At 41.2% G+C, this 14,686-nt stretch overlaps 1 protein-coding gene across 2 annotated transcripts in view; it reads left to right on the forward strand.

Annotated features, from left to right (window-relative positions):
• mical2b (microtubule associated monooxygenase, calponin and LIM domain containing 2b) overlaps window positions 1-14,686 on the forward strand; it is a 143,761-nt gene that overhangs the window by 19,855 nt on the left and 109,220 nt on the right. For both annotated transcript variants that reach the window (XM_065022404.1, XM_065022405.1), the window contains exons 4-6: window positions 403-519; window positions 10,918-11,019; window positions 14,114-14,269. In XM_065022404.1, the coding sequence (XP_064878476.1) occupies window positions 403-519; window positions 10,918-11,019; window positions 14,114-14,269 (375 nt within the window). The remainder of the gene's footprint in view (window positions 1-402; window positions 520-10,917; window positions 11,020-14,113; window positions 14,270-14,686) is intronic.

Below are 14,686 nucleotides of genomic sequence, written 5' to 3' on the forward strand. Positions count from 1 at the left end.
TTAACTTGTAAAGTTGAAAACAATAGACTTACCAGCTGCTAGCTAGCTACACCTCAGAATGTAGTATCAGTTCACTAACCGTTTATCTCGAAGCCTAGCAAGGCCACAGGTTATTAGACTAATTGTGTGTAGTTGGATAAGTGTTGTCAATTCTAAACTGTGGTTCTCACCTTGAATGCTGATTGGCTAAAAGCCGTGGTACATCAGACCGTATACCAAGGGTATGACCAAAAGTTTATTTTTACTGCTCTAATTACATTGGTAACCAAATTTTAATAGCAATAAGGCACCTCAGGCTTGTGGTATATGGCCAATTCACCACGGTTTAGCTGTGGTATGTTGGCTATATACCACACCCCCCCTGGCCTTGTTGCTTAAATTATACTTTGTATGTGTCTGAAGGTATTCGCCAGCTCCAGCTCATGCTACTGAAGGTCTCCCTCATTGTGGGGGTGGAGGTCCATGTCAACGTGGAGTTTGTCAAACTGTTGGAGCCACCGGAGGACCAGGAGAATGAAGGTGACTCTTTTGGTTCAGTCAGAAAATACAGCGTTTCCCACCCCTGGAAAGGAACTGGTCATGTTTTTCGTCTTTCTGTCGCACACATTTCAATCCAACACAGTGATATCAGGTCCAGCATTCGTCTGTGAAAGCATGGTTCAGCATTTTAAACCTCCGTGCCATGTTAACATAACCTTGGCAATCAGCACTAGACAGCTAGTGTTTACAACTGTTTGTTTCATGCTTAAATGTTTGTTAGAAATCTGTTTTTTACATTTCTGTTAATTGTTGTTCATATTGAGTTTGTATGGTTAACACTTGCTGATTTTCATCAGTTGACTGCACCAGGTCTTTCTCTCCCTCAAACCCTGGTACTTGATCAAAATGACATCACACGCCGCAGATGGATTGGCTACTTCTCAATCTTGTGTTCTTGATTTAGAAACACGTGCTCGCATAATTCCATTTACGAGTAGAGGCTGCAGAGAGTAATAGGATACGGCATGTGTCAAAATTGATTGATTGCTGACCTGATGACGTGTACTGAATATGTGCCCCCGCCCCCCCCCCCCTGTTCGTGTGGTCATGTGTTAGAGGGTGTTTGAACTTTTGGGGTCCATGCCCCCCCTCCAGTTTTATCTCCCTTATGGTTGTTATCTATGAAGCAGGAATGTCTGGGGCTATAGATAGCGCTGGGACATAGGCATTATAAATGTCCAGAACAATCCATTTTTAAGACCTGAATATGTGTGTGGGTGTGTGTGAGAAACAAGGAATGTGTGTGGGTGTGTGTGTGTGTTAGAAACAAGGTCCCTTGGGCATTGTGTCCATTTCAGGCTTTAAACAACAATTAAACACCCATCTAAATAATGTTTCTCAGCCTAGTTTCCTATTGAGTTCTCTTTATATGTACAGGCACAGAGCTTCCAGATGGCTCCAGCCTAAGGATTTTCAGTGCATGTACACACGGGGAGATTAGAACCCCAAAGAAAAGATCCTAAAGGTACTTTCAGATTCAGGTTTATCATGACAGCCGCTTTATGAAAGGCATTTACTTATGGCTAAACAGCTTCTACACAGTTTATTAATTAATGCTGTGGGATGAAATTAGGTGTTTCTAGGAGGTCTTAAACAGATCTACAGTGAAACAAACATGTACACTTTACACACATATTTATTGACTTTTAAAAAGACCACAGTAACATGACAGAATTTGTGCAAAGGCAACGAAATCTGCTAGGGGATATTAAATGTACAACAGTAGTATTCTGTAACAAGCAATACGTGTTAAACATGAGGCACATGCAATCATGACCGCCTCTTTATGAAAGGCCTTTAATTAGGTGTTTCTAGGAGGTCTTAAACAGATCTACAGTGAAACAAACATGTACACTTTACACACATATTTATTGACTTTTAAAAAGACCACAGTAACATGACAGAATTTGTGCAAAGGCAACGAAATCTGCTAGGGGATATTAAATGTACAACAGTAGTATTCTGTAACAAGCAATACGTGTTAAACATAAGGGACATGCAATCATGACAGCTGCTTTATGAAAGGCCTTTACTTATGGCTAAACAGCTTCTACACAGCTTATTAATTAATGCTGTGGGATGAAATTAGGTGTTTCTAGGAGGTCTTAAACAGATCTACAGTGAAACAAACATGTACACTCTACACACATTTATTGACTTTTAAAAAGACCACAGTAACATGACAGAATTTGTGCAAATGCGATGAAATCGGCTAGTAGATATTAAATGTACAACAGTAGTATTCGGTAACAAGCAATACGTGTTAAACATGAGGCACAGGCAATCATGACAGCCTCTTTATGAAAGGCCTTTAACTATGGCTAAACAGTTTTCTACACATCTTATTCATTAATGATGTGGGCATACCCAGGATTTACAGGCAGGACGTTTGATCTACACAGGGAGGGAAAACTTACGGAGTTATGATGGAGCGGGCAAGCGTCTTTGAGTTGGTGAATTCGAAACGAATAATGCTCTTGTAGCTCCCTTCAGTAACCACGAGCACAACCGTTCCATGATTTTAACTGGCGGCTTTATTCTGTAGTTTCAGTGAGAATTATCCCCTTCAGTGAGAACTATAAAGTAAATTAAAAATACAGTTAAGCACACTCTTACAACATTATCTTAGGAGTGACTTATTAGCTTGGTATAACTCTGAAGTGCTTACATACATAACAGTTTAACCGGCGTTATAACGGGTTCAGATTAAACACATGAATAAAGGAAAAAATACCTCATTGGCTGCTTATTACAGAAGGAGGAAATCAAACTTCACACTTATTATTCCTGGCATGAATTCACACTTCATCCTAACATACACTCTTCAACCTTTATGAACTACACCCGATGACATGAAAACTTAGCTAACGCAGCGCAGGATTGCCTTCCCTACAAAAGTGTGTTGCTACAATAAGGATCCCCGTTACAACAGTATTAGCTACGTAGTTCCGCTTGTATTATCATTTTCCCCGCACAGCGGACACATAAACAATACAAACAAAAGACAACGACATAACCTGTAAGTCTAACTGTCAGTTACAGGTCGGGGCTAACAGGACCCTTTATCTGTAAGAAATAGTAAACATTTTGGAATTATAACATGTGTTAAAATGTAGGTACTAAATATTTTGAATTAAATCACTGGTTTTAAAAATGTATCTCACGCTTTAACGATAGGGGAAGAGGTCATTTCATATTTCGTTTTAGGGGGGGTTATTAACTTTATGGAAAACAATATTCACACACACAAACATACCGCTTAGAGCAGCTTGGAGATTATTAGCCATGTAAGCGGGGAGCAAAAGAGCGGATTTAACCAACTCTGTACAAACCCCGACACGGGGTATGATAACTCTGACGCGTACGTCTAATGATTATTGTAGATGTTTACAACTGAGGGAGTTGACAGTAGGTCAATGAGATGTATAAAGGCAAATTGACATAACGGACCTCAAAGACCAACAGCCTACTTAATAATATAGAATGCAGGGGTGTGTAATGAACATGTAACCATTATAAAACAAAAAAAACAAAAATGTCTCGAAACACACACATAGTTAGGGACAGAACGTGGAGCATATACTTTAACACTGTTACCACAGCTTTAGCGCAAACCCACAGCCCCGAATATTTAGCTGCCAGGACAGATTAAAAAAGAGATGTGAATAAGGGAATCCCTCCTAATAGATATTTCTGAAGGCTACTGGACATAGGTGATTGGGAAGCGACTGTTAGACGTAGATTCTCAGAAGCAATTTATAGTCTTTCCTACAATGGTATGTTATAAAGTTTGTAATAATGTACAACTGTAGGTCTCCAATGTTTTTACATAAAAACACTAATGATGCATGTTTAAATAGTAGTACAATTTGGTAATTAATTCGAACATGTCTTTAAAAAGTTAGTACTATATATTTTGGGTCTTAAATCAATGGTTTTAAAACAGTATCTCACCCTTTAACGAAGGGAAAATGTCCTTTCAGCCATCAACCACGTCTGTCACGAAGAAAAAATACAGAAAATCCGGGTGCGTGCGTGCGTGAGTGTGCGGTACAACTGTAGGCCTCAATGTTTTTACATAAAATACTAATGATTCTTGTTTAAATAGTAGTACAATTTGGTCATTAATTCTAACACGTCTTTAAAACGTATGTACTAAATATTTTGGAATTAAATCACTGGTTTAAAAATGTATCTCACCCTTTAACGATAGGAAAATGTCCTTTCCCGACATCACCCCGGTCTGTCACGAAGAAAAAAGACACGGAAAATCAGGGTGCGTGCATGAGTGTGCGTGTGACGGAGCAGCAGGAGTGTGTGTGTGTGTGTTTGTTTCAAAAACAAAGGGTGTGGGTGTGTGTTCAACAGGGGCCCAAGCATGTAGCCCCATTCTATCTGTAGAGAATCGTTTGAAACCAAGGTGTGCACTATCATGCATAAGGCATGTCGAGATATCAGCCGACCACCCGGGGTTAAACATAGATACCTCTAATCTGCGGCCGGGGACCCCCCCACCCCGGTTGCAGACAGAATGTCACGACATCCCCTCCTGTTGTTTGAATTCATAGCCTTTGTTCTCTAAACCAAATATCCTGTATCGGAGGAACCGATGAAACAGACAGTATTAGGTCTTTTTGTATGAAAGGTCTACGAACGTTGGAACATCTACAACTATTGAAGATGCAAAAAGGGGTTTTCAGAAAAACATTTGGTTTGCAGATATGTATTATTATAAAAATAATATAACATTATTATCATAATCTAAAACACTTTAAAGGAGCTCTAATTCAAACATGCAAGGATATATATATATATATATGATATGATTACCCACTTTAAAACTGTTGCTGCAAAATCACTTCTCAATGGGTGTACATTTCAAGCTTTCAACAACAATAAACCAACCAGCTCAATAATGTTTCTCAGACTTACACACTGTTGAGTTTTCCTAGTTAGTAAAGAAACAACCACTAAGTCAAAACTACACGAATTGCCATTATTTTAGTTAACAGCCACCCATGGTTGAATTTGGTACTTTTTCTTTGTACATGCACCAAGCCTCCAAGGGGGGTGACAACCGTATTCCTAATGAGAAATATAGTCTAATAAAACAAATGTCTGCATAATGAAAGACATAGAAACTGTAGCCAACAATGTATTTTGAGCTGTTTTAAACGGGGATATTGTCAGTAAGGTCACAAACTAACAATAGACAATAGTTATTGTGGGCGGTTTAGGGTTAAAATATAGGGGAAGGATCAGGAATGTTAGAGATTTGGTCACTGGGGCGATTTTGAAAGAGCGAGATTAGAACCACAAAGTAATAGGGTGGTAAGAGATCCTAAAGGTAATTTCATATTTCGGTTTAGGTGTTATTAACTTTATGGAAAACAATATTCCCACTATGTGGATTATAAACATGTACGTACATAAAGAGCCAACACATCAAGATATAACAGGGATGAGTGGGGATTCATAGTACAACAGGAGGCTTCTGTAACCTGCAATACGTGTTAAATATGTTTTACATATATCCATGACTGAATGGTTTCACAAACTACCTTTAAAGGTTTTGTAAGAAAGTTGTAACAGGCCTCATTCACCAGTCTAGAGATGAACCCAGAGACACCAAAAACATCAACGTTTAGAGCAGCTTGGAGATTATTACCAATGTAAGGAGGGAGCAAAGAGCTGATTTACCTCTACGGTCAAATGCATCTATAGTTTTGAATGAAGTGGTCGTTGCATTCATTTAGATGATTTCAACATAGTCTAGAACCAGTAAGAACATAGATTGAATGACCTGCTTTGTGCTATTGAGCAAGAGGCCTGACCCATTTCTATGTAAGAAGCCACTTTTTATATTCAGATTCTGAATGAACTAACTCATAAATATGTTTTTAAGTCAGCTTAATAGCTTGATACACTTCAATCATTAGAATAATTTGCATAATGTAGTTCAGATAGAGCACGAGCAGCAGGGCGGGCGATAGAGTACACAACTGTATCAACGGCTTGAATTTCTGACAAAATAATATTATCAATGTATACAATATATCTGTTTATTAGACCTACCAACATAGAACACAATAGTGTATATCATGGGTAACTCCCGTTTTCATGGTTAATTGATAGGTGTTCAATTCTGTGGCCTGAGAATCCAAAATACTTTGCGCAACATATACATTAACCATGAAAAAGGGAGTTACCCATGATATACACTATTATAAACCTGAATTTGAAAGTACCTTTAGGATCTTTTCTTTGGGGTTCTAATCTCCCCGTGTGTACATGCACTGAAAATCCTTAGGCTGGAGCCATCTGGAAGCTCTGTGCCTGTACATATAAAGAGAACTCAATAGGAAACTAGGCTGAGAAACATTATTTAGATGGGTGTTTAATTGTTGTTTAAAGCCTGAAATGGACACGATGCCCAAGGGACCTTGTTTCTAACACACACACACACCCACACACATTCCTTGTTTCTCACACACACCCACACACACACACACCCACACACACAGGTCTTAAAAATGGCTTGTTCTGGACATTTATAATGCCTATGTCCCAGCGCTATCTATAGCCTGGGGGGGGTGGAGGGGGCACATATTCAGTACACGTCATCAGGTCATAAGGTCAGCAATCAATCAATTTTGACACATGCCGTATCCTATTACTCTCTGGCTGCCTCTAGGTCTGCAGTGAAGTGCATATGCTTTGTAGGTCAGTTTTGCCTAATTTTAGTTGATGCAAAATCAAATTTGTCACATACACATGGTTAGCAATTTTTGTTGAATGACGTGCCATAACGCCTTCTGTATTCTATAAAGGCAGCCATACATCTCAGAGGCATTATTATTACCATGAGCGTGAGGTGACCTGAACTGGGGGCTACATGTACAGTTGAAATCCTAAGTTTTCATACACTGAGGTTGGAGTCATTAAACCTTGTTTTTTTTAACCACTCCACACTTTTCTTGTTAACAAACTATAGTTTTGGCAAGTCGGTTAGGACACCTACTTTGTGCATGACAAGTAATTTTTCCAACAATTGTTTACAGACAGATTATTTCACTTATAATTCACTGTATCACAATTCCAATGGGTCAGAAGTTAACATACACTAAATTGACTGTGCCTTTAAAATAAAGGTATTTCAAGGCCAACCTTCAAATCTTGGAAAAATCTAATGAAATCAGCCCCAAGTCCTCAAAGTAAATTGTGGACCACCACAAGTCTGGTTCATCCTTGGGAGCAATTTCCAAACGCCTGAAGGTACCACATTTATCTGTACAAACAATAGTACACAAGTATAAACAGGAAGGAGATGCATTCTGTCTCCTAGAGATGAATGTACTTTGGTGCAAAAAGTGCAAATCAATCCCAGAACAACAGCAAAGGACCTTGTCAAGATGCTGGAGGAAACCGGTACAAAAGTATCTATATCCACAGTACAAACGAGTCCTATATCGACATAACCTGAAAGGCCGCTCAGCAAGGAAGAAGCCACTGCTCCAAAACCGCCATTAAAAAGCCAGACTACGGTTTGCAACAGCACATGGCGTCAATCGATTGTACTTTTTGGAGAAATGTCCTTGGTCTGATGAAACAAGAATAGTTCTGTTTGGCCATAATGACCATTGTTATGTTTGGAGGAAAAATGGGGAGGCTTGCAAGCAAAAGAACACCATCCCAACCGTGAAGCACGGAGGTGGCAGCATCATGTTGTGGGGGTGCTTTGGTGCAGGAGTGACTGGTGCACTTCACAAAATAGATGTCATCATGAGGGGAAATTATGTGGTTATATTGAAGCAACATCTCAAGACATCAGTCAGGAAGTTAAAGCTTGGTTGCAATTGGGTCTTCAAAATGGACAATGACCCCAAGCATACTTTCCAAGTTGTGGCAAAATAGCTTAAGGACATCAAAGTCAAGGTATTGGAGTGGCCATCACAAAGCCCTGACCTCCATCCTTTAGAAAATTTGTGGGCAGAACTGGAAAAGCGTGTGCAAGCAAGGAGGCCTACAAACCTGACTCCGTTACACCAGCTCTGTCAGGAGGGATGGGCCAAAATTCACCCAACTTATTGTGGGAAGCTTGTGGAAGGCTACCCAAAAAGTTTGACCCAAGTTAAACAATTTAAAGGCAATGCTACCAAATACTAATTGGGTGTATGTAAACTTCTGACCCACTGGGAATGTGATGAAAGAAATAAAAGCTGAAATCATTCTCTACTATTATTCTGACATTTCAAATTCTTAGTGGTTTTCCTAACTGACCTAAGACAGGGAATTTTTACTAGGATTAAATGTCAGGAATTGCGAAACTGATTTTAAATGTATTTGGCTAAAGCGTATGTAAACTTCCGATTTCAACTGTACATATATCAGTAATGTAAGATATGTAAACATTTTATTAAGAGTGCATTGTATAAAGTGACTAGTGATCCATTTATTCAAGTGGCCAGTGATTGGCTCTCAATGTAGGCAGCAGCCTCTGTTAGTGATTGCTGTTTAGCAGTCTGATGGCATTGAGATGGAAGCTGTTTTTAGTTGCTCGGTCCCAGCTTTGATGCACCTGTACTGACCTCGCCTTCTGGATGGGTATCTGTGTAAACGGGCAGTGGCTCGGGTGGTTGATGTCCTTGATGATCTTTTTGCTATATGTGTCATGGAGGGCAGGTAGTTTGCCCCCAGTGATGTGTTGTGCGAACCGCACCACCCTCTGCAGTTGAGGGCGGTGCAGTTGCCGTACCAGGCTGCAATACAGCCCGACGGGATGCTCTCGATTTGTGCATCTGTAAAAGTTTGTCAGGGTTTTGTGTGACAAGCCAAATTTCTTCAGCCTCCTGAGGTTGAAGAGGCGCTGCTGCGTCTTCACCACTGTCTGTGTGGGTGGACCATTTCAGTTTGTCTGTGACGTGTACACTGAGGAACTTAAAACGTTCCACCTTCTCCACTGCTTTCTCCTTGATGTGGATGGTGAGGGGGGATGCTCCTTCTGCTGTTTCCTGAAGTTCAAGATCATCTCCTTTTGATTTGTTGACGTACCAGTCAAAAGTTTGGACACATTCATTCTAGGGTTTCTCTTTATTTTTAATATTTTCTTCATTGTAGATTAATAGTGACGACATCAACTATGAAATGACACACATGGAATCATGTAACCAAAAAAAGTGTTAAACAAATCCGAAATATATTTGAGATTCTTCAAAGTAGCCACCCTTTGCCTTGACAGCTTTGTACACTCTTGGCATTCTCTCAACCAGCTTCATGAGGTAGTCACCTGGAATGCATTTCAATTAACAGGTGTGCCTTAATTTGTGTTTCTTTCCTTAATGCGTTTGAGCCAATCAGTTGTGACAAGGTAGTGGTGGGATTCAGAAGATGGAACAGCTCATATAAACAAATGACGGTTCATTTTTACTTTAAAACATGGTCAGTCAATTTGAAAAATGTCAAGGACTTTGAAAGTTTCTTCAATTACAGTCGCAAAGACCAAGAGCTATGAAGAGACTGGCTCTCATGAGGTTCACCGCAGGAAAGGATGACCTGTACGTTCATTAGTTAGCTGCTCCTCAGATTGCAGGCCAAAAAATGCTTCAGAGCTCAAGTAACAGACACCTTTCAACATCAACTTTTCAGAGGAGACTGTGTGAATCAGACCTTCATGGTTGAATTGCTGCAAAGAAACCACTACTAAAGGACACCAATAACAAGAGACTTGCTTGGGCCAAGAAACACGAGCAATGTACATTAGACCAGTGGAAATCTGTCCTTTCATCAGATGAGTCCAAATTTGACATTTTTGGTTCCAACCTCTGTCTTTGTGAAGCGCAGAGTAGGTGAACAATTGATCTCTGCATGTGTGGTTCTCACCATGAAGCATGGAGGAGGTGGTGTGGGGGTGCTTTGCTGGTAACACTTGGTGAATTATTTAGTATTCAAGGCACACTTAACCAGCATGACCGCCACAGCATTCTGCATCAATTTGCCAGTCCCACTAAGCACAAACCAGATGGGCTATCATTTGTTTTTCAACAGGGCTATCATTTGTTCTTCAACAGGACAATGACTGAACACACCTCCAGGCTGTGTAATGGCAGCCAACAAGTGCTCAGCATATGTGGGAACTCCAAGATTGTTAAAGCATTCCAGGTGAAGCTGGTTGAGAGAGTGCCCAGAGTGTGCAAAGCTGTCAAGGCAAAGGGGGGTTACTTTGAAGAATCTCAAAATAGATTTTGATATAACACTTGGTTACTACATGATTTCGAAGTTATGTCTTAACTATTATTCTACAATGTAAAAAAATAAAAGCCCTTGAATGAGTCGGTGTCAACTCATGACTAGTACTGTATATTTCTGAAGCTGTATTCCATAGTCCCTCAGCTGCACTAACTTCCCCACTTGATTTTAAACATTGCATTTGAACAAACCCCGTCTTTTACCCCAGTTCGTTTTTATACTGTAGCATGTGGTTGTCACTCGACTGATAAAGACTAGCTTAAATTTAGGGTTGCAATGTGTCCTCTGCAGCAGTGATGTTCTAAAGTGGGTACCTTAGGAGAATGTGCCGTGGGCACAGTGTATTTCTGTGAGACTGTGGCAGACGTGTTGAGCTGATATGGAGAGGGTCTCTGTTTCTCTCTCTGTCATTGCCACTTACCACGCTGCGTTGTGAAAGATTACAAACCCTCAGCAAGACTTCAGCTATTTATAGTTGGAGACAACTTAGCTATGTATTTAACAGTCCCTTCACATGAATCAAAAAGCACAATAAATAACAACTGCAACCTGAACAGTAATGGAAAATGTTGCCTATATATTGCTGTATTGTTATGGTTTGCCACTGCCAACTGTATGTTGTCCTTTTCCCAGGGCCTGGATGGAGAGCAGAGATCAGACCAGAAAACCACCCCCTTGTTGACTTGGACTTTGACGTGGTGATTGGCGCAGATGGACGCAGAAACACGCTAGACGGTGAGAAGGAACACATGATGAAGTTATTTGCTCTACACACAATGTTTGACTGTGAACATTTTAAAGTTGTCTGTAAGATTCATGGCTGAAGTTGCACACCTGAACAATGTATAAACCTGGTCTTGGAAACATGTTCAACTAAAGGGGCAAAAACAACCGAATTTGTCCCTTAGCTTGCCAGTCATAAACACTTTATGGTCATAAAATGCTTTCAATTTCAGTCATGTCTTAAGGGGTAAAGTACAATAGAACTGCACACAAGGTGTTCCAGGATGCGAGAGAACATGCCTGAGGGAATAAGTTGTACTGGGCTATTAACCTACGTTTTTGTAAAATAAAAAGTGGTAATTAAACAACTAATTGACCGACATTTAACTTGTATTTTTTTTTCGAGCCCAACGCTCCGTTTCTCTAGAGGAATCCAATCATTCACAAGAGAAATCAAGAAGTATGTAGGACGCTGGGCTGAAGGGAGTTGTAATTTTCATTAAGCAAATATTCAACCTAGTTTAACACTAACTTGGTAATTAACTACAGTGACCATAATCCATTGCACCTGTTTTTTCCAAGTCAGCCAGAGATGAATACACTTATGTCTGCTACATTAGGTTAGCTACACGCAGACCATGAGAGAGGAATGAACACAACGATGAGAGAGAGGGGGATCGAGAGAGTTCGTGAAGTATGCCTTATCTGCTTTGAGGAACTAGTAAAACTTTTTTGTCAGACAGCTTTGCAGCATACTTTGGCAGGCTAGCCTAGCTAAATTGGATGACTGAAGACTGCACAAAGATAACATTGGGTGGCTGCTACTGCCTGAGCAGAGATGTGAAGATAGATGTGAAGATAGATCTATCTATCTTCACATCTCTGCTCAGGCAGTAGCAGCCTGAGCAGTGTGTGTGTATATATATATATATATATATATAAAATAAAGCGAACACTAAAATAACACATCCTAGATCTGAATGAATGAAATATTCTTATTATACTTTTTTCTTTACATAGTTGAATGTGCTTGACTACAAAATCACACAAAAATGATCAATGGAAATCAAATTTATCAACCCATGGAGGTCTGGATTTGGAGTCACACTCTAAATTAAAGTGCAATACCACACTACAGGCTGATCCAACTTTGATGTAATGTCCTTAAAACAAGTCAAAATGAGGCTCAGTAGTGTGTGTGGCCTCCACGTGCCTGTATGACCTCCCTATAACGCCTGGGCATGCTCCTGATGAGGTGGCGGATGGTCTCCTGAGGGATCTCCTCCCAGACCTGGACTAAAGCATCCGCCAACTTCTGGACAGTCTGTGGTGCAACGTGGCGTTGGTGGATGGAGCGAGACATGTGCTCAATTGGATTCAGGTCGGGGGAACGGGCGGGCCAGTCCATAGCATCAATTTCTTCCTCTTGCAGGAACTGCTGACACACTCCAGACACATGAGGTCTAGCATTGTCTTGCATTAGGAGGAACCCAGGGCCAACCGCACCCAGCATATGGTCTCACAAGGGGTCTGAGGATCTCATCTCGGTACCTAATGGCAGTCAGGCTACCTCTGGCGAGCACATGGAGGGCTGTGCGGCCCCCCAAAGAAATGCCACCCCACACCATGACTGACCCACCGCCAAACCGGTCATGCTGGAGGATGTTGCAGGCAGCAGATCGTTCTCCACGGCGTCTCCAGACTGTCACGTCTGTCACATGTGCTCAGTGTGAACCTGCTTTCATCTGTGACGAGCACAGGGCGCCAGTGGCGAATTTGCCAATCTTGGTGTTCTCTGGCAAATGCCAAACGTCCTGCACGGTGTTGGGCTGTAAGCACAACCCCCACCTGTGGACGTCGGGCCCTCATACCACCCTCATGGAGTCTGTTTCTGACCATTTGAGCAGACACATGCACATTCGTGGCCTGCTGGAGGTCATTTTGCAGGGCTCTGGCAGTGCTCCCCCTTGCACAAAGGCGGAGGTAGCGGTCCTGCTGCTGGGTTGTTGCCCTCCTACGGCCTCCTCCACGTCTCCTGATGTACTGGCCTGTCTCCTGGTAGCGCCTCCATGCTCTGGACACTACGCTGACAGACACAGCAAACCTTCTTGCCACAGCTCGCATTGATGTACCATCCTGGATGAGCTGCACTACCTGAGCCACTTGTGTGGGTCTCATGCTACCACTAGAGTGAAAGCACCGCCAGCATTCAAAAGTGACCAAAACATCAGCCAGGAAGCATAGGAACTGAGAAGTGGTCTGTGGTCACCACCTGCAGAACCACTCCTTTATTGGGGGTGTCTTGCTAATTGCCTATAATTTCCACCTGCTGTCTATTCCATTTGTACAACAGCATGTGAAATTTATTGTCAATCAGTGTTGCTTCCTAAGTGGACAGTTTGATTTCACAGAAGTGTGATTGACTTGGAGTTACATTGTGTTGTTTAAGTGTTCCCTTTATTTTTTTGAGCAGTGTATATATATATATTGTACTACTTAAATAGGAAGTTACTATGATGTCTACAGTATGTGGATATGACAGACAATGGAACATTTTCATTGTTTTGGCAATTGAATGTTCACTATTTTTGGCTTTGGAATTTCTATTAAAAAGCTATAAAATCATGTTACATAAAAAAATAAAAAATGAAATCAAGCCATGATAATTTTAGAGTAATTCATCTGCAGTTAACCTGCACTATCTAGAGATAACTTTGACCTGTGTCAGAGCACATTACCCAGAAGTCTCCCGGAGAAGATGAACAGCTGGTATACAGATGGAATCTGGTCATGTGACTGGTGAAAGTCTATTACACTACTTGGATCAGTCTTGAGTGTAGTCTGTATCTAAAAAAGAAAATGCATGGGTTCGTTGTCAACCAGACAGGAGTATTGCTCAGACAAAGTTTGAAGGTAGTATTTTAATGCTTTTTGATCTATGTCATTACCTTAACCTTTATCAGCCTGTATTTCCTTAACAATATGTAATAACATTATTGCTCCGATTTATCGCAATCTGACTCAGTTTAATCTGGTATAAAATGATTAACTTCCTAGATGTTGAGTGTCAGCAGAAAGAATAACAATGCTTTGCCGCATACTGTAGGTTTCAGGAGGAAAGAGTTCCGGGGCAAGCTGGCCATAGCCATCACAGCCAACTTCGTTAACAGGAATACCACAGCCGAGGCCAAGGTGGAGGAGATCAGCGGCGTGGCCTTCATCTTCAACCAAAAGTTCTTCCTGGAGCTCAAAGAGGAAACCGGTGGGTCATCTCACAAACCTGACCCCACACACCTTCTGTACCCCTCTTCTGGGCATTGACCTCCTAGCCAAGCCTTGGACCTGTTTGTGCGGTCTTTCCAACTCTTATGGTCATTGATGTGCGATCAGGCTGATTTTACCTGGAATGTTGATACCCTAGGTGTCATCACATCAGTCCATTGGGAACCTCAATAAAATGTTTTAATCCATGAAACCAGTGTGTCTCCTACAAAGGGAGTGTTTTGCTGAAGTACCAGCAGATGAAATGTTTCCCATGCTAACACACCATGGAGGATCTAGGTGCTGCTGATTCTAGCAGCCTGCTTGGCTTTGTGAGGTTCAACAGTGTGTGATGACAGGCTGGAATCTCCTCCCCTCAAATCCCCTCTTAATGAAAGGGTTGTGTACCATCACTCAC

The sequence above is a fragment of the Oncorhynchus nerka genome, linkage group LG9a (genome assembly GCF_034236695.1).
Source record: "Oncorhynchus nerka isolate Pitt River linkage group LG9a, Oner_Uvic_2.0, whole genome shotgun sequence".
Lineage (NCBI taxonomy): Eukaryota > Metazoa > Chordata > Actinopteri > Salmoniformes > Salmonidae > Oncorhynchus > Oncorhynchus nerka.